This window comes from Onychostoma macrolepis, chromosome 14 (assembly GCF_012432095.1).
Source record: "Onychostoma macrolepis isolate SWU-2019 chromosome 14, ASM1243209v1, whole genome shotgun sequence".
Taxonomy (NCBI): domain Eukaryota; kingdom Metazoa; phylum Chordata; class Actinopteri; order Cypriniformes; family Cyprinidae; genus Onychostoma; species Onychostoma macrolepis.
The window spans coordinates 15,350,227-15,371,361 of NC_081168.1; the positions used below are offsets into that span (position 1 = coordinate 15,350,227).

The 21,135-nt window shown below is 38.2% G+C and overlaps 1 protein-coding gene across 5 annotated transcripts in view; it reads left to right on the forward strand.

The window, feature by feature from the left end:
• atp8a1 (ATPase phospholipid transporting 8A1) overlaps positions 1 to 21,135 on the forward strand; it is a 157,940-nt gene that overhangs the window by 22,415 nt on the left and 114,390 nt on the right. For all 5 annotated transcript variants that reach the window (XM_058797390.1, XM_058797389.1, XM_058797391.1 and 2 more), the window contains exons 2-3: positions 11,028 to 11,142; positions 20,094 to 20,193. In XM_058797390.1, coding sequence (XP_058653373.1) covers positions 11,028 to 11,142; positions 20,094 to 20,193 — 215 coding nt within the window. The remainder of the gene's footprint in view (positions 1 to 11,027; positions 11,143 to 20,093; positions 20,194 to 21,135) is intronic.

Sequence of the window (21,135 nt, forward strand, 5' to 3'; positions counted from 1 at the left end):
TAAAAATAGTATGTACAAAAATCAATGTCATTCTTTATACCTATTTAAATTGTTTCAAGTTTTTCCGCAAGTAATAAAAGTATGAAAAACAGTAAACAAGTTTCACCCAAATTTAATTTGTGAAGTGAAGTGACTCTCAGAGTTGTTCTGGAGACGTTGTTTATGTATTTATGTCCTCATTGAGACAGCAGATGATGAAATCACCGCGAGCGTCAGGCGCGCTTCAGTGTATGTAGTTAAAAAAAAAAAAAAAAAAACACGCGTCTCTGCCATTCACACAGAGACTCGCAGAACATGCGGGATTCATAGTTGAATCGACTTTTGTGGCTTAATATTTGCAGATATTGATTTACAGATTTGATTTAAGTGCTATGACCTACTTTTGGGTAATTCATCCAAACTTTGACAAATCCCGTGACATTCCATACTAAACTGTAAATTCCGTTTTTATAACTGGATTCCGGTCTGGATTCTGATTCTGGTCTGCGTTTTCTGCGTCGCGGAAATCATAGGGCCAAACACGTCAAGAACCGGGTTAACCGTACTCTGTACCACCGGTACTTAAAAAAAAACCTGCTACCGTGACGTTTTCATTTTTTTAGTACCGACTTGGTACCAAAGTACTGGGTCTTTTGACAACACTACTTGGTGTTACACAAATTAGTGCTGTAGAAACGTATAATATGTGTATAAGAATAAACTATAAGTGCTTCTTTTAGTATTTATTTATTTACTTATTTATTTACAATTATCGGTAAGCCCCGCCCCCCTTAGTTACTGTTGCTCCCTCGGACAAACAAACTGAGTTGCTCACTGTCTTACAATGACGGCTGCAGTGTGAAAACCTTGTCCCACAATGTGTTTGCACAATTTTGGACACAGAAGGCCACCGAATGGGAATTAAATATTCCATGGAGGGATTTATAAAATATTTAAAAATAAATATGGTGGGTAACTCGAAGCGAGGGTTTATAGATCACAATGCAAGCGGGAGAAGTCTCATATTACGGTCGGTCATCACGATCGCGGATGACAACATGCAGGATCAACACTGTTCATGTGTCGCAGGGTACGATTAAATTAATGTACATTAAACCAGTTTAATATGGAGAGGCACTGAAATGTAGACCTTCGTTTGTGTGTTTTTGACCTACACTGTACAAGATGCGAGAACAGTCCGCTATTTAGGTTTGTACGTTAGCATGGACTCACTAACTTTAACATTAGCTAGTTTTAGCCAGAGATACCTTGCTAAAGCGCAAGATAACATTAACGTTCTGCTTGAGCAGATGAAAATTGTAACTTAATGAGTGTATGACAACCAGAAAATGAATGTTTTTGTCTTCATTTGTATTGGGGTTGAATACTTGGGGATATTTTACTCTGTTTTGTTTGAATTCAGGAAATGTAAAAATAAACGATATTGCCCATCCTCTCAGGATACCTGGAATCCGTGTTTCAAGTACCACAGGCACATCGTTTTTCCATTTTTGAAGCATAAACCACATAAAACCGATGCAAGCTTCGGATCTTCCAATGTTTCTCTATGGCGCTGAAACCTAAAGATGTCCGAGTTCCGCTTCCCGTGCAACTGATACTCGACTGCCATTGGCTAGTCTGCATTCGAGGGGAGGGGCTTAATTGAATAGGTCAATTATGTCCCATGACGTGATGATTGCCCCCAGCACGCCGTTGTCGTGCCCTTCGTCTCACCTCCGGGTCCTGCTGTAGTATTTCCCCGGCCAGCTGTCTCTGCTTGGGTTCAGGCTGGGTCTTGACCCCAGCCGCTCTGCTCCTGCCAAGAGATGCCAAACATTTCCAGCTTATACATTTCCTCTGCACTGCATTAGCTTTCAGTTTTCTGCCTACGCAAACAAGGATGGCGATTGAAGTTTTTACTTTAATGATTGGACCTAATTTACACCCCTGCAGCACCTCATGGCTTATTTACAACTCGCATTGCCAAGAATAGACGGTAAAACAGGGGAAGCCCTTAAGACTTGCACGCAGATTCAGAGGACACCTGTTGAAGATGCCTGTGAAATTTATACAAGCCGTTGTAATGTTTGCTGTTATTGTTGTCATGGTGTCCATTAACTGTAGCCTTAATAGCAACAGTGTGTATCATTTGGTCCCGTTTCATTCCCACGGTTGGATTACATTAGCACTGTTGGAGCTAGCATCTGCTGCTGTTTACTGGCCAGTCATGCCTCATATAACCAGCACCTCTAGAGCACTAGCAGGATTAGCACCGGTATCACGCCAGATGAAGTTCAGGCTCCAGCTGGGTTACCTATATAAGCCTGTGCTATTGGAAAGTTCCTCCTGAGCCTCAGGGAATCCAATAAGCCTCTCATGTTGCGCCATCATTTGGGTGGCCCGTTGTGTAACTTGCCTGGGATGGCTGGACATGTAACGTGGTGGCTTGTTGATCAAAACATTTAAGGGGGAGGTTAGGAGAACTAATTTTAGTAACCTTCATCTTTAGCTGAGAACTAGCAAAAGGATAGTGTGACAGGAAGTGAGGAATACGAGCAGTGAAATAGGATGATTACATGAATTTTGACAGGGAAATTTGGGGGTATTTGCATATAATTAATTTTACCTTTAGAAAAGATATTCTGGTCAAGGAAAAATTAGTGAGGGGGTGGATGAAAGGGTCCCACAACATAACAGCTGGGCTATTTCTATGCTGGGTTCCTCTTAAAGCTTCTTGTGACACAGTTTTTTTTCTTGTTGTGGTTTTAATTACACAGCCACCCTGCCAGTGCTTTCCTGTTTTAGCATGGAGCTTCCTCTTGGTAATGTTTAGTCTGATTATTTCAATTTAATTTTAGTTTAACTTTTTTTTTTGTTTTGTTTTGTTTTTGTTTTTTTTTGGCTTTTGTGCCTTTTTTGTTTTGTTTTAAATCTTTCTATTTTGCTTTATTTTTGATTTCACTTTTAGTAATTTTAGTGCTTCAATTTAAACTCATTTTATTTCAATTAATTGTCAAGGCAATATTTCTAATTAGTTCTAGGTTTACATCTAATATTCATTTCTTTACTTAAAAATAACACTAACACTCAGCTGGGAAAAAAGATTCTTATCAAATTTCCATCTTTAGATTCTGCAATTAAGATGCAGGACAGTTGTTTCCTAACTGAACTGTACCACTGCAATATCTCGAGGTTGTGTTTGTGTAATATGAGAATTACATTTTCCGCTAGGGTAGGGCTGCTCGATTATGACACGCATCATAATCACGATTATTTTGTTCAATATCACTATTATGTAAAACGATTATTATTGGGCCATATGACCAAAACTTTATATGAAAGATTTATTTAAAGATTGTGATATATTACACTGTTACACATGTATTTTCATTCTCAACTCTTTAACGTTCATTTATTACATAACCGATGAGGGTTTACGTGAATAATCACAAAGTGCCGCATTTTGACACAGTTTTGCATGTATTTGACCGTTTAGGCACTAAAAGATGACTTTACATGTCCGTGTTGTGTTCCGTCTCTGAGTGCAAACACGGTAATCTTCCAGAGGAAGCGCAAGTTCTCTTTCACGCTTTTAAAAACATAAATATAATCAACTTAAATCAAGCACGTCCCATTTTGCAAAAGTCTCGTTACAGGATTTTACTGATTTGCACGTGAAATTGGGCTTTTATGGCAGTATGTAAGTGCACCGCTGGAAAGGGGGCAGAATGGGGCGCAATAATAATTTTATCTCGACTACTGTATTTTCATAATCGTTGGAGATCGAAACTGAATTTCGATTAATTGCACTAGGGTATGAGTGCCAAAGTACTCTGATAGAAATACAGGTGCATCTCAATAAATTAGAATGTCGTGGAAAAGTTAACGTTACGTCCCCTGGCGATATTAAGGGGTATAGGGAATAACATTAATTGCTGAGGTCTGGTCTCGACCCGATACCAGTGTAAGCAATAAAAACCAAAGCGCTAAAGGCAACAAACCAATGTTTAAAAACTACTTTTGCTTTAATTACTGCCTCAATTCGGCGTGGCATGGAGGTGATCAGTTTGTGGCACTGCTGAGGTGGTATGGAAGCCCAGGTTTCTTTGACAGTGGCCTTCAGCTCATCTGCATTTTTTTGGTCTCTTGTTTCTCATTTTCCTCTTGACAAAACGTTCAGGTCTGGTGAGTTTGCTGGCCAGTCAAGCACACCAACACCATGGTCATTTAACCAACTTTTGGTGCTTTTGGCAGTGTGGGCAGGTGCCAAATCCTGCTGGAAAATGAAATCAGCATCTTTAAAAAGCTGGTCAGCAGAAGGAAGCATGAAGTGCTCCAAAATTTCTTGGTAAACGGGTGCAGTGACTTTGGTTTCCAAAAAACACAATGGACCAACACCAGCAGATGACATTGCACCCCAAATCATCACAGACTGTGGAAACTTAACACTGGACTTCAAGCAACTTGGGCTATGAGCTTCTCCACCCTTCCTCCAGACTCTAGGACCTTGGTTTCCAAATGAAATACAGAACTTGCTCTCATCTGAAAAGAGGACTTTGGACCACTGGGCAACAGTCCAGTTCTTCTTCTCCTTAGCCCAGGTAAGACGCCTCTGACGTTGTCTGTGGTTCAGGAGTGGCTTAACAAAAGGAATACGACAACTGTAGCCAAATTCCTTGACACGTCTGTGTGTGTGTGACCCCAGCCTCAGTCCATTCCTTGTGAAGTTCACCCAAATTCTTGAATCGATTTTGCTTGACAATCCTCATAAGGCTGCGGTTCTCTCGGTTGGTTGTGCATCTTTTTCTTCCACACTTTTTCCTTCCACTCAACTTTCTGTTAACATGCTTGGATACAGCACTCTGTGAACAGCCAGCCTATTTGGCAATGAGTGTTTGTGGCTTAGCCTCCTTGTGAAGGGTGTCAATGATTTGTCTTCTGGACAACTGTCAGATCAGCAGTCTTCCCCATGATTGTGTAGCCTAGTGAACCAAACTGAGAGACCATTTTGAAGGCTCAGGAAACCTTTTCAGGTGTTTTGAGTTGATTAGCTGATTGGCATTTCACCATATTCTAATTTGTTGAGAGAGTGAATTGGTGGGTTTTTGTTAAATGTGAGCCAAGTTTCTGAAATTACTGAAATGAACTTTTCCACGACATTCTAATTTGAGATGCACCTGTATATCAGTAATATTTCAGCTTTAAAAAAAGATTATGTAAACACAATTTTCAACGTTTCAGTTTTTTTAATTTGGGGATTAATTGATTGCATATCTTGTGGGTGGGTTGATTGGATTGAATCAGATGTTGAATCAGTAACCATTCTGACAGATTCAAGGGTTTAGTAAATTTAGTCAGGGCAGGATTCTTAAGACTCATTTAAACCAGTGTGCATGAATTTGTCTTTTTAAATCATTGTAAATTTCCTGTGGTGAAAAATTCCCCACACATTTCAGTTGCGTTCAAGTTGGTCACATGAATTTGCCACGTTGACCAACAGAAAGCTGTTTAGTTTGAATGTTAATACTGTAGCCGATGTATGAAGCTCACAGAATTCACTAAGGACCTTTATTTGGACTAATTTTGACTTATTTTCTGTTAATGTGTCTGCATCTTAAGAGTCATTTAGTCATTTGATGTGAACTACCGTATTGCCCCCAATATAAGACGACCCTGATTATAAGACGACCCCCTTTTTCCAGATGTACCTTTTGGAAAAAGGCTTTTTGAAAACCAAATCTTGTTTTGTTTTTTGTTTTTCTGTAAAATAAATTTTTTCTTAAATTTATTTTCATATTGCATATTTTTCCCATTTTAATTTTTTGTTTTGAAAGCATGGTAAATACTGGTAAAATGTACCAACAATGACATTGAAAAATATACACTTTTTGATATACCATAAAAATAATAGGTAGCCCATCTGAATTATATAACTTTTAGGCTATCCATCTCATAATAGCCTACCAAAATTTTATTAACAGTAGAAGTGAAATCTTATTGTAGTCTTCAAATCTGGGTACTGTTTTATGTTTTAAAATCACTTACAGAGAAAGTTTGGTCCCATCAGGCTAACATGACAGTCACGACTCATGCCGCTGTAAGCATTTTCTTTTTCTTTTGTTTTCACTCGCGATCTTTACTACACATTACATTACATATTTCATGGCACACTTGTTTTATGGGTTTTTGGCGCCACCTATTGTATTATTGACATGTCAAAGTCTAGACCCTGAATATAAGACGACCGCGTTTTTTCAGATGCATTTCCAAGAAAAAAACATTGTCTTATATTCGGGTCAATACGGTAGTTGCACTGTCTTTAAGAGTGGCATGCAAGTATGTCTTCGAAGAACTTTCTTTTGCCACTATTTTGCAGTGCAGATTCATTAGTGGGTCAAGTATTTTTTAAATTGAACTCCCTCACAATGATAGTTTTTGCATGCAAAAAAATCCAGACATAATAGTGTGAATTCTTGCCCTTATTCTCTAATTGTCAGTTTGACCAAAATGTGCATCCTCTCACATTCTCTTAGACTTGGGCCTCCCTCCTCACTTAACTCTGTAACATCAACCTCCAAATGTTGAGATCAGAGCCTCTGGTCACCCGTTAGCCTCCTGACTCATAGCCCACGTGTGTCCGTGCCATCCGGAATTCCTCTTTTCACGTTTTCCTCTCTGCCGCTGTGTGTCATGTATCTCCTCAGCTCTCCATCCTTTCCGCCCCACTGCCCACTGTACTACGCCTACAGAGAGCACCCTTCGTCTCAGCAGGGAAATCCCTCCTGTTTGAACCGGACTCTTTCAGCCCTAAAGAGCAAACAGTTTTTTTTAAACTCATGTTTATAATCCCTTAAGTACTCGCGCTTAATTGAAAACCCTCGGTCTTGATCACTACAGCCTCCCCCCTCAGCTGCTGCCCTCAGCACACGTCATTACACATATTGTGAATCACGGCTCTTAGATTAATGATTCATGTCTGTTTTTTTTTTTTTTTTCTCTCGCTCTCTTACTATCTGTGTTATTTTTATTCATCACCACGGCTAGATAGATGACAGAAAGGAGTGGATGTAACAGTTGACTCACATCGCAGAACAACAAGGGATGCGCAAAAGCATGTGGATGAATGTTTTCGTATCATTTGAGTCTTGCATGTCTCTACTAAACAGGGTAAACGTGTGCAGTAACCCCCCCAAAAGCATGTCTCTAGGAGTCCGCATGACACGGTTGCATTTTTTTGTGGTTGTTTATTTCTGTGGCGCCTGCTGCCCTTGTTGTCTGAGCAGCCATGAGGGCGGTGCCGGTGAGCCGATTGATCTCTGCTGTTTTCAGTCTGGAGCTCAGCCAAAGTGACCCAAATTTACAGCTCGATTAGAATGATGTGCTGTTAGGGCTGGGGCAGCTGTAGCTTTCCAAAACCACAATGGATTCATTCTTTTAAAAGTAAAAAAAAAAAAAAAAAGTGAGAATGTCACAGAATTTACCAAATTTTGGATGAATAAATGCAAAGTTGGGTTGCACAGTAAGTCAAATTGCTTGTCTTTTGCTCTGACAGTTCACTTACCATTTTACAGTAGAATGTAATTATCAAAGTAACAACAAAAACAATACAACTTATTAAAATGTTTTTAAAGAATATCGCAATTTTCCATCCATGTTTTGGCATCACATTGGAATTATTACAAGAAATTATTAAATTGTACATTTAAAAGTTTAGTTAAATTGTTAAAGATTTATAAATTGATTTGATTACCATAATTTTTGCTAATACATTTGTGTATGGCATTACACTTTTTATTTTTTTTTTACAGTCTGTGTGTACTCCATGACAGTAAAATAAGCCACTATAAACCTATATTACAAGTCTAGTTATGCAAAGAAAAAATATACTGTGAAATCATTATCTTAAATACTGTGAATTTTAGGATTTTTGGTCATTACACATGTAAAGGAGAACTGATGTTAACTAGTGGAGAATTCAAACCACCATGACTGTTTTGTGGGTACACTTGTTCCTGAAAACTTGTTTTGTTTTGTCTTGTCATGTGTCTCTTTTTGTGCATGCTTACTTCTTGTAACGTCTCATCAGCTGCACTGCATCACTGCACATGGTTGCACACAACAACACAAACTTGTTTTCCAAAAGACAAGTATTTTCTGCACCAATAGCATCAACATGAAATTGCAAACATTTTTCTTCTAACACTCACCTTGTATTGCATTGCTTGGTCAAACAGAGTCCCGTGACTCTCACACCATTGATTGAGCCAGGATGCTCAAACAAACAGAGCAATATTTTGCCTATAAAGGGAGTGAAGGTTAACTCCCCAAATTCATTAAATTGCACACTGATGATGAACATGCGCTCATGTCACACCTCCGGCTGTTAAAAACAAACAGTGCATTCATGATTTTGGGTTCTGCATCCACAGGCTTGTAAATTGGATTTAGGTTGAACAACAGTGTTTTCTGGTCATGTTTGATTTTAATTGAGGTCAAGAGGTCAGAAGTAAAGTGTGGTATGACAGCACACCATTTTCTGTTTGGTGCTCCAGGTCAAATGTGTTTAATCTTATGTTGCTCTCATTCTCATATTGCTTCCCGCTGTTGTTTTAATAACCGTGATCCTCAGATGAGCATAGCCAATTTACTGGGTGCCATCTGCATTATTTATCAGTGCAACTATTAATTATTTATTGAGCACTGTCATGAATGGGGCTGTTGTGTTTACACACGGAGAGTCGTTTCACTGAGAAGGGCATTGTGTGGTTCTTGATGCAGTCAAGAACCACACAAGATTTTCATATCAAAAATAGTTTCACAAATAGCTCTGTAAACCCACCCGCTATCACACATACAGCTACGCTTGCAGGTCTCACTTCCTCAGTGTGTCTTCATGACTTAGCTTAGACGTTTTATAAATTATTATTAAATGGTCTATTGTCTACATCTTACTTCCTCTTTCACTTTTTTTTTGCTCCATCACACACAAACAAACACCTTCGAAAATGTTCAAGCATTTAGCCTTAACCTCTTAGTCTAGTTGTCTGTTGTCAAGCTATGTTTTGACTTTACACGCCCTTCATTGATGAGGATTTTACACGATGTACTCACCTTGCCCAGATTGTTCTGATAAAACAAGCAGGTATAAGGGCGTTTCTGCTGTGTTGGTTTTTCTTGTCTCTGCCATTGCTGGTAAAATGGATCCACAATTTTTTTATTAATTTTCCAAATTGTTGGACTATCGACTTTTTCCAGTCATGGTTATTAAACGGTTAGTTCACCCAAAAATGAAAATTAGTCCATGTTTTATTCGCCCTCAAGTCATCCTAGGTGTATATGACTTTCAGACAAATCTAGTCGGAGTTATATTAAAAAAAACTCTCTTGCTCTTCCAAGCTTTATAATGGCTTGGGCGGGTGTTTTTGTTCAACAGTCCAAAAGTAGTCAAATAAAGTGCATCCATCCATAATAAAACGTGCCTCACGCGGCTCCGGGGGTGAATAAAGGCCTCCTGTAGCAAATCTAAGTGTTTTTAAGAAAAATATCCATATTTAAAATGATATAAACATCTTTTTCTCACTTCTCCTAACTGTTGTGGGTGGAAGCCATTCTGGCGGATGACGTAGGTGTAGCGCACGCACCGGTGATTAATGACGAACACGGAAGCACAACGGAGAAGGAAGAAAACTAAATACCGGTCATGAATTAGAAGTACAAATGAGGATTTGTAAAGGAAAAATGTGGATTTTGATAAAAGCCAAGAGGAGACTGGTTTTCCTGTGGTAAAGTAAGGAAATGATGCTTCCTTTGCTCCTGTAAACAAACATTGGTTTTCGCGAGGTTCACACTCGCATGTGCTACACCTACGTCTGGTGGCATCCGCCAGAAAGGCAGTCTATCGTGAACGTGTATGACAGTTACACAAAACTGTTAATATCGTTTAAATATGGATTGATTTTATTTTTATTTTTTTTAAACAAAAACTCATCGATTTTCTACAGGAGGCCTTTTTTCACACCCATAGCCGTGAGAGGCATGTTTTAATATGGATTGATGCGCTTTATTTGACCACTTTTGGACTGTTGAACAAGAACACCCGTCCATGCCATTATAAAGCTTGGAAGAGCGAGGACAATCTTTAATATAACTGATTGGATTTGTCTGAAAGAAGAAAGTCATATACACCTAGGATGCCTTGCGGGTGAGTAAACCATGGACTAATTTTCATTTTTGGGTGAACTAACCTTTTAACTTTGACTCATTTGATATGAATAAGAATTTGGTGAACGTTTGTAAGTTGTATTGGCACCATGAAAGTTTTATTTTTTCTTCCATGCTCTAAATTAATTGCAAACTGTATTAACTTAAGCCAGTTAAAGTGTGGCCTTTAATAGACTGAGCTAGTATTATCACTGCTCTGTCTGTGTGTGTGTGTGTGTTGGGGGTGTGAGTGTGGATGCCTGCAGGCGAGTCTGTTTGAACTGCCCTTCTTTCACTCATCTGTTCCCTTGGGCTCAGTGTGCCTGTAATATCTCACATTCCTTTTTCCAATGGCTGTCACCACACCAGCCCTAATAATGACTTAATCTATCTGGAGATCTGAATTCTAGAGACCAGGACATATAATCATTTATATTCACAAGATTTATGTGTTTTATTTACGTAGTAAAATACATATTTTTTTATTTAGTTATACATTGTTTATTTATAAATGTATTTAATTGTTTATCTTTATTTTGAGTGATTTAGGACCCTCTTAATGTCATCAGCTAAGCTACTCTATAGGAGTCACACGCTGCAGAAAAGCTTCTAGCGGTTATAGGTCAAGTCTTTAGCTCCTCGGAGTCTGACACTTGTTAAAGATGTAATGTTGTTAAAGGTGATTTGTTTTCAGTGGCTGGGAGATCTGATCTGTTATGGTATAAATAGCCATTACTTTAAAAAAACAAAGGCTGATATTTCCTAGTAGCTAAATGCTCCTTTTTGCATGCTTTTATATTACATTTTGTTTTATTCCTCTCTGTCTCTCTCTTTTTTTCTTGCCTCAGGTTATGAAAAGACAGAAGACACGTCAGAAAAGACTTCTTTAGCAGACAAGGAAGATTCCAGACTAATTTTTATCAATCAGCCCCAGTTTACCAAGTTCTGCAGTAATCGTGTCAGGTACGTGTGCTTCCATGTGTATTGTGCAAACATCGGTTTCCTCAAACAAATGCTGAACAGGCCTTCATAGTGACCACGGGGGTTGATGAACTTGATGATGATATTATTATTATTATTAGTATTATTTTGCAGTTTTGCTATTTTTATCAAACAATTGCAGCTTTGGTGAGCAGAGACTTCTTTCATAAAAACTTTTTTTTTTTTTTTTTAAATCTTGCTGTACCCAAACTTTTTGACCAGTTGTGTAGGCAGCGAGGCAACTCAGTTGATTTCAGAACAGAACTCATATCTAATGTCACTAAAACAAAAGTGTTGAACAGACCGTACTGCCATGAATGGATGGGTGGATGAAGATGGTTTTGAAAAAGATTTGACTGGGAAGGAACTGTACGAATAAAGTGCCACATTAAAACTAGTGAGCTGCTATTTGACAGACAAAAAAAAAAAGCGTTGCTGTGTTCAAGCCGCCACGGTGGCTCTCAGTGTCCAAGTTACATATAGACTCATAGTGATGTATGGCAGGCAGAGAGAAGGTAAGAGCAGGTGCTGCGGTTAACATCTGATATCTGCTCAATCACACTCTGAATTACCTTTTTAAGGAGCAGTTCATCAAAAAATAAAAATTGTGTAATTATTTACTCACCCTCAAAAGATCAGCCTGAGTCAGTGAAATGAACTAATGTGAAATGACAAATATTTCAGAATTTGTGACGTGTAAGATGCTTTGGTTTTTTCTTCCACCCTGCAGTGAGAGAGAGCATTCATCCAGACGTCATGTCACTCAGACTGCAGACCTTCAATATTGAAACCCAAAAGCATCTATTTGATAGTTCCATCTAGTGATCATAACGGCCACTGCAGTCTGACAAGAGCATAATTGCTCTCTAATAATGCCATACTTTGATTAACGCAGTGAAGAACAATTTGTTGTCTCATGTCTGGACTGTTTATCTGTGCTTTTAGGTATATAGAGAGAGAGCTGACTCTCGTGCAACAGATAAATCAGTAGTTTTAAACGGTCTGCTCCTCTGTCAGACCAGGTTAATGTTTGCAATGCATTCCTACAGTTTGAGAGACTAGGGAGTGATGCTTGCTTATGTGTATGTATTTTATGTAAACTGCCGTGAGAAGAAAACAGGCTTTAGTTGTAATGGGTTACTGTCACATTTTGCTGACAATCAGTAGGTGCTCATTTAGAAAGATCACACGCTAGGGTCAAGATATAATTTTCATTTCCTTGTGCATTTGTTCTCCTAGAAACAGTAACACTTAATATAGCATACAAATGTTTGTTGTGTTCCTTAAGTAAAACAAGAAGTCAGAAATTCAAAACAAACTGTATTTTGTATTTTCATAGCTTTTTTTTTATTTTTATTTTTTTTTATGAATCTCCATTCCGATTCTAAAGTTAAAGTTTATTGCATCAAAAATCTATTTATTTATATTTGTACGAGAATTTCCCACCCTCTGTCTGACTCCTTTTGCTAGACATCTGTATGTAAATTACCTCCTTTGTGGCTGGATAACCTCCACATACTGCATTACTTGACATTTGTCATTCACCAGGCCTATATGGTTAATACCAACTGCAACGGTGACCACCTATTTCTCTGTAGCCTTGCATCTGGAAGTTTTTCAATTTCATTTTTTTCGTAAGGCATTTAGAAATGATGATTAAAAAGCCTTGAACCAGAGCATACAGCTTCAGAATGAATCCCTACATTACAACATTTGACTCAAAAAAAGAAAAAAAATTGAAATAGAAAAACTGGAAAAATAAATTCTGTAAACTTGGAAGTATTTACTCATCCATAAAGACACACTACTATTCAAAAGTTTGGGTTAGTAAAGTGTGTTTTTTTTTTTTTTCTCCCAGCAAGGGCACATTCAATTGAACATGACAGTGTAGACATATGTAATCAAATTAATGCTGTTCTTTTGAACTTTCTATCAGCGTGTTCAGAGAACAGCTTTTTTGGGAACTTGATTGTATTCAAATATATTATATAAGTAGGAGAGAAGCAAATATGACACAATAATGATGGCATGAATATGCTTATTAACTATGGATCATGTGAAAAGTTCAGCTTTGCCTTTTCAGGAATACATTTCTCTTTAAAATATATTAAAAACAGAAATATTGCAATTAACAATAACTGTTTTATGTCAAATAAATGCAACTTTGGTGAGAATATAAAACGTCTTTCAAAAACTTATTGCAATGGTTACAGTGGTAAAAGTCACCACTGTTATGGACACTACATGCTGTTGTGGTATTGATATGTAAACATCAGTTGTACTGGAAGTTCATGTGCTTATGGTTGTGACATTAAGCAGCCAAAACAGGTCACCAGCATCGACTGTAGTTTTCATAAGTGTCCTGGCTTTGTGTAATGAATGCTAATGTCTACATTGTCCATTTAACTTGTTTATTGCAAAAGAGTACTTTGTCATTGACCACTTTGAGAGCTGTGTTTGCTAGATTAAGCCTTTATATACATAGTACATTGCGTGGCTGATGTGAACTGTAGGTCAAGTTCAGGTTGTTAGCCTCAGTAGATCTTTACTATCAGAGCTGATCGGCCAAACTGCTACCCATAGCGTTCATGTTCAGGGCTCGCAAAATTTTTAAATCCCTGGTAGCCCTTCAGGCAGGTACTCTTCAGATTTTGGTAGCCCGAAAATTAATTTAACTAGCCCGAATTAAAAAAATTACTTTTTTATTTTTTTTAAATATAGAAAATCAGATAGGAGTTTAAATGTCAATCAAAAATATTTTCAATACACAAATATCAACAAATATGAAGGAAGGAATTTTATTTAACTATTTACAGGGTATCTGCAGAATTTTTAAAAATATATTTAAGGCAATTTATGACCCATTTTAAAGGGTTAGTTCGCCCATTTAAGACATGAAGTTGTATGCAATCCTTACCAGCACTATAGTGTAGAGGTCTGCACGGGACTGTTTTTTAAGTCCCGCTCCCGCGAGGTTATATCCCGCACCCGCCCGCTCCCGCGATATATTTACTCTTTGTTCACCCGCTGTCCGCTTTGAATAATTTTCTTCCCGACCCGACCGTTCCCGCTAAATTTAGATCTCGTTTCCAGAATCACACATTTAAATTTCCTCTACTGAAAGAAAGACAAATAGGCTAACAAATAAAAGTGTAGTCTGCACAAAATTGTATTTGTTATTTTATTCGTCGTCAAGAGTCTTTTATTGACAGCACGAAAGACATGAAATTCGTTTAACATTTTGCTGCCAACACAGTAGGGAAAAAAAGTGTCACAGAGAAAATAAAAATGTACAAAAATTGTATTCCTTATTTTTATTCGTCTTGTCAAGATACAGTTCGTTTAACCTTTACAACAGGAACAAGTGTCGCATTTAAAAAAAATGTAGGTTGTACAAAAATGGCCTATTATAATTTTATTCGTCTTGTCAAAATACTAAATTAGTTTAACATCTTGCTGTACACACAGTAGCTAGCCTAGGAAAAGTGCCGCGGAAGAAAAATAAATAAATTGGACATGTGTCATTTAAAATTATAGGCTAAGCAAAATATAAACAAAACCGAGTTGAGCGTTCTTCAAGGAGAGCGCATCCACACTTTGCTCCATCTTTATTCTGCTCTGTCACTCATCGACAACCTGCCTGTTCTGTCTGTGGGCCGTATATTCACTGGTAGGCTACAGCCTGCTCTGAGCATCGTTATACACATGCTGCGCACAGACACTCGCAAATAAAACGAAGCACTGTTTCATGCATGCTGCGCATGCATAACAGTCCCGTGCAGGCTGTACCGGTGCTTGAATAAAGCGCAGATATGTTGTTCTGAAAAGACGTCGGGAACGGCATATTGTTAGACCGCCCGCTCCTGTTCAAATTGCACCAGAGTTACCGACCGCAACCGCGTTTTATTCTGGAATTTAATCCCGCGTCGCAAGAAATCTGGTCGGGTCCCGCGGTTCCCGCGGGAATGCAGACCTCTACTATAGTGCATACACACTGACCCACCCTTTAGTCACCTCCCTGGTCAGAGTTCTGGCCGCTGGAAGTTTTTCAAGATAGTACTCCCGGTTAGTTTCCGGGGCCTCAAAACTGTGCGTTTTTACGTGAAAAAATTATTTGCGTTTCAAAGCTTGATTAATTTACATCACAAAAAACACGCCTGACAAAATTCATACCTCAGTTTTAATCGGCACTATTTTCTTTCCATTTCTATCAATCCGCGCTGCTGTCAACGTCAACAGTGCGCACGTTCAGATCAGCTGTTGATAGCGCGACTCGCTGACAACATGTCTGACTACGAAACTTCTGATGACGAAACCAATTTTAGCACAATGTCAGACGGAACAGATGATGATGAAAGTAATTTTCAGCTTGTTTACCGTACAGTTTAGACATTGGATCATAAAGTTAGTAAATAGAGCTTACCCGTGGTACTGGTACAGCAAAACTCTTTAAAATCATTTTTTTTCTTTTTCCTCCTTGGTTGGGGATGTAATCGTCTTCGCTGAAGTGAGCACTGCACACACAGAAATCCTTGATTCTCGATATTTTAGCTCCCGCAGAATAGCCGATGGCAACCAGCCAAAGCTGTCTCGTAGCTATATCCGAAACTGGAAAACGATGGAATCTGAACGGTGATCCCGGCACATTCTTGTGAGATCTGTATTTAAGGAGCCCGTCGGGCAGGCGGTGATGCATTTTGGTAGCCCGACTGGAAAACACAATAGCCCCGGGACGTCGGGCTAGCGATTTTGCGAGCCCTGATGTTGTACTGTACAATCAAGACTAGCAAACCAGTCTACAAGGAAGAGGGATCACATTGCATTTCTCTTGAACAAAATACTAACATAAGCTTTACCTAAACAAACACGGCATTCTGGAGTTGGGAATAGAGTGCATTCTAAGCTGTATTAAATTACACAATTTGACACCTCAAACATTATTAACATTAGGGCTGCACGATTATGACAAATCATAATTGTCGATTTATTCCCTTGATTGTAATTGCGATTTATTAATAACGATTATTTTGAACAGATTTGTTTTACCTTTTTATATTTTAAAAAAGGCTGACAACACTCTTCCAGAACTTTTATTGTTTTTCTATAACATTGAGCCTCAAATGTCAACTATTCATTGGTTTGGTTTCTTTAAACAAAAAAAGGTAAAATTATGCATGGTATAATAATGTTATACTAAAACTAAAAGAAAAAAGAAAAAATGGTTTACTAAAGCAATGTATTTCATTTACAATTAAACAGACGAAATATCAAATTACAGTAACATTTTACAGTACAATTTATATTATCAGGGCTCCAGACTAACATTCGAGAGCAGTGGCACCAGCACCTGATTTGGTAGCACTGAACATGTAACAATAATATTACAAGTTTTGTCTCTTAGAAATGCACGTTAGAAGAGGAACTTGAGTTCAGCGTAGCAGGAGCTTGAGTTGGGATGCAGATGTACATTTAACAGTACCATTGTGAAAACTGTAACAGCCTCATATTTTATAACCAAAAGTACAGCATCTCATTACCATGGTAAAAAAGTAGCCTAACTATATGGTTTCTATGGGGTTTGCATTGAAAAACAGTAGCCTAAAGACATTGTTAATTACAAATCCACATCAACTAGAATAATTAACAAAATAATGCAATTATATTCCATTACTCCTTTAACATATTTAGTATATTAATAATATAATAATACTCAATATGAATATCCCACTTTTCTGCCACCGTACCATTGTTCCCGTTAGTGTTACTACAGTAAAACTATGGTAAATGTGGATGATTTGTGGATTGAAACGTCTTCTAACTGGATCGTTGTTGCACTGTTTCTGCTGCTTTCTGCATCAGTGTTGATGAATAACAGCTCCGATTTATTTGGCTTTAAACTAGTTTAAATTAAAGAGACGTGATTTGTACTGGAGAACTCTGCGCTGAACTCGAGTGCTTCTTACTGGATTTCACAGCGTTGTTTAGTGCGTGATCGCGATGGTCACTGTAATAAACGCATACGCTCTAAGCTCGGGCTGTGCTGTTTTCTTTTGAGGTGAGCGGATAAAAGGACAGTGTGGTGCGCAGTTCAAACGAATACCGCTATTTTGTTCAGCTTTTGACACATTTGGCGTTTAACATATCTATCATGCACAACAGAGTGACAACGACTGTCAGCTAGACAAAATGTCTTTTATCCAGTGTGTTTGAGTTTGTTAAACCCTGCGCTGCAAACACCTCTTAAGCACACAGAATAATGCAAGTGGGCATGAACGATTGAACGATTAACGGTGTAATCGTGGCATCCGTAATCGTAATCACGATTAGAAATTCGATTAATTGTGCAGCCCTAATTAACATATCTCCTGACACTAAAACCAAAAAAGTATGATTGCTCCTCACACTATAGACAAAACGGCTGTTGATGCATTTGTAAATACACCACCGCCAACAATGCCACGATCTTCTCTCCGTTAAAATGATTAACAGCACGTGGTTAAACCCTGAGGTGCATCTTGATGTGCGGTTACACTAGTCACCCCAGTGACTGCCTGATGAGCCAGCATCCCGAAGCCCTCGTGTGCGATACATGTTTGTTTAAAAGCATGATGACGCTAAGTAGTGCTAAACAAGCAGAGCGTGTGGGTTAAGCAGCCGGCTGAGGTCTAGAAGCAGACCTAGATCTGGTTTCTGGGGTCGTGTAGAGGAAATGGGAGGAGAGACGCAGGTCAGCTCTCTCTGCAACGCCGTGAGAAAGCTGTCTGCTAAAACGTCATGTTGAGTTCACAGTGTCCATCATTATTATTGTTAAATTAACTTTGCATTAGCAACCACTTTTGATAAAATGTTTAAAATGTTCTGAAGAGCTTCATATATTGTTTGGCGGTTATTCATTTGATTTTGCAATAGTAACTATAGCCAATATTTAAATAATATTTATTACATTTCTCACTTAGATATTCTTTTTTTGTAAAGATGTTTTTTGCACCCATTTTATTGAATTTTAGTAAAAAGGTCTAATATGTGCTAAACGATGATTATGAGGACAGATGGAGATGTCATTTTCCCCTCTTGCTCTCCTCCATGAATTTGAGTTGCCCAGCCACATGGAAATGTGTTTCTTTATCTGAAGAACAGTAAGAGCAGCTGCTAGCTGCTGTTAGCCACCTGACGTAGCTACACTGAGCAAAAGCTGAAAACTAGCCAAGAGAAAGTGGAGAAAAGAGAGAACGACAGGCCCCTGACAGAACTTTCCATCTCGTATGGTGCTGCTAATTGCTGTGCTACGGTGTGCCATGTGCCGTGGTCTGATAAGGATCTCTGTGAAGACTGGATCAGTGAAACGTTGAGACAGTGAGAGGACTTGTATCGCTTTCCATGTTAGAAACATTCACTGTCTCAGTCTCTCCAATGTGGCTGTATTGTTTTAAATTACAGTCATTAATAAATAGCAAAATGCTAATATTCTGATTGAAAAGTATGTCTTGGTGGGCTGACAACTTTTTGGTGGTTGTTGTTTATTATTATTATTATTATTATTATTATTATTATTATTATTATTATTATATTTTTTATTTTATTATTCTGGTTGAAATGCTTTTAGGTGGCTGAGAATATTGAATTGTATTTTTAATTTTTTATTGTATACAGTATTATCTTATCTTTATTATATTATATGAAACATTAATAATAATTCTGACTGTTTCTTGGTGGACTGAGAATATTTTTTTTTTTATTATTATTTACATTATTTTTTTAAGGTATTGTATCAGTTTGTATTATATTACTTTGTATATGTATTTTATTTTATTACATTTTACCCTGGTGGAATAACCTTCCCAACTCAATCCGAGCAGCTGAGTCCTTAGCCATCTTTAAGAATAGACTAAAAACACATCTCTTCCATCTTTATTTGACCCTCTAACTCTAGCACTCTTTATCCTAATTCTATTCTTGCCCCCTTATTTTGCACTTGCACTCTATTCATTTACTAACTGCTGGTTTTCTTTAAAATAACTAACACTAGCTTCTCTATTCGTTTTGCATTCTGTCGGTTTTCTTTTTATTTATTATATAATTTAAAAAAAAACCTTGCTACGTGTATTGCGTTGGGCTAACTGAGACTTGTCATAACACTTGCATATTGCTCTTTTGTTGATTTTGATTGCTTCCATTGTCCTCATTTGTAAGTCACATGGATAAGTGTCTGCTAAATGACTAAATGTAAATGTAATATGAATCACAGAAATACTGTATTTTATTGTATTTTGTATTTTATCTTTTTATGTTTCATATTGTTTTATATTTTATTATATGAATCATTTGTGAATAAAAAAAAAATACATAGGACCTAAATACCAGCATTCTTATTGAAACAAGTGTTTTTTTTGGTTGGCTGTTCTTTTGGTAAGTGGGTGGATAAAGAGGCAGGTGTCAGGGTTCAGAGTGGGATGTTTATCTCAGTCTAAAGTGGCCTCGCTGTCTTGGGCCTAATGTGAGCGTAAATCAGTCAGCAGTCTGAGAGATGGAGGCTCTGGCAAGCTCCAACCGTAGTTCACTCAAATTCAGAGATCTTTACAGCCCATTCTCTCTCCTCCTCAAACTTAGCCATTCTTTATGGTCATTAATTGCCTCTCTAAATCACTCACTGTGTGTTTGTGCTCATGTCTCAGGCTGGCACTGAAACTGACACTGAGTGTGGCAAAGGGGAGAGAGTTTGATTCATGATGGGGGGTCATGGTTATGAGTCCTGTTTAATCAATATCACTTTTTTGGTATAATAGTGACCAACCAATAATTGCAAACTGTGAGAAATTAATGAATAATAAACAAACTGTCAGCCCAGTCTGCAGATGCTGTCAGGTGGTTTTCATACTGTGATCATTGTTAGGATGTAACCACATTTCTAACATCCTCTCTTCTTTTTTCTCCAGCACTGCAAAGTACAATGTCCTCACATTCCTGCCTCGGTTCCTGTACTCTCAGTTCAGAAGAGCAGCAAACTCCTTTTTCCTGTTCATCGCACTTCTGCAGGTAAGACTTCAGTGTTAGTCTTCAACTTTCCTCCGCCAGGGCAGGAATACTGATGACAAGCTGGAGAGATTAAGGCTGTCAGCTCTCACGGTCACAGATAAACATCTGTCTGCGGATTCCCTGACCCTCTGTGATCAGATACCGTGTTTCTTAAGTAAACAGGACTGATTGAACAGCAGGGTGGAATCGAACTCTGGTTCAGACCGATCAATCAAACCAAGTGTGAAAACCTCAGTGATATAGTGCATTACATTACAACGTCCTCAAAACATAATCTCCACAAGTATGTGAACATAGAAGTTACTTTGCTACACAAGGTCAGTTGCGTTGGGAGTTTTCAGATTTCAGTTCATAATGCCCTGCCTGCCACAAGGGGCGCTCCTGTCATGGCTGAGTATCTGCTTAAAGAGAATCTTATGGCTCGTTTCCACTGAGCGGTACGGTTCGGTACAGTGCGGTACGGTATGCAATTATTTCCATTTCCACTGTCAGAAGTTGTGAATGGTACCAAAATAGCGTACCGTACCACTTTTTTGGTTCCCTTCCGTTGGGGTACCTAGCACAGCAAAGGGTACCAAAAGGGTGGAGCTAAACTCACTGCAGAACATTGATTTGTTGACTAGAATCGTCACTTTTGCTTTTCGCTTGTCCGCTTGTCCGGGACAAGTGAATGTTTTGGACGGGCAAGTGAATACTACAAATATCAGTATTCAACGTTTTATGTATCAAAACATTATTTATTCATTTGTAACTGCAGGTTAAAGCATTCCATGTCCCTCAGAGCTGCATTAAACAGTGGGTAAATACAGTGGGTAGGAAAAGTATTCAGACCCCCTTAAATTTTTCACTCTGTTATATTGCAGCCATTTGCTAAAATCATTTAAGTTCATTTTTTTTCCCTCAATGTACACACAGCACCCCATATTGACAGAAAAACACAGA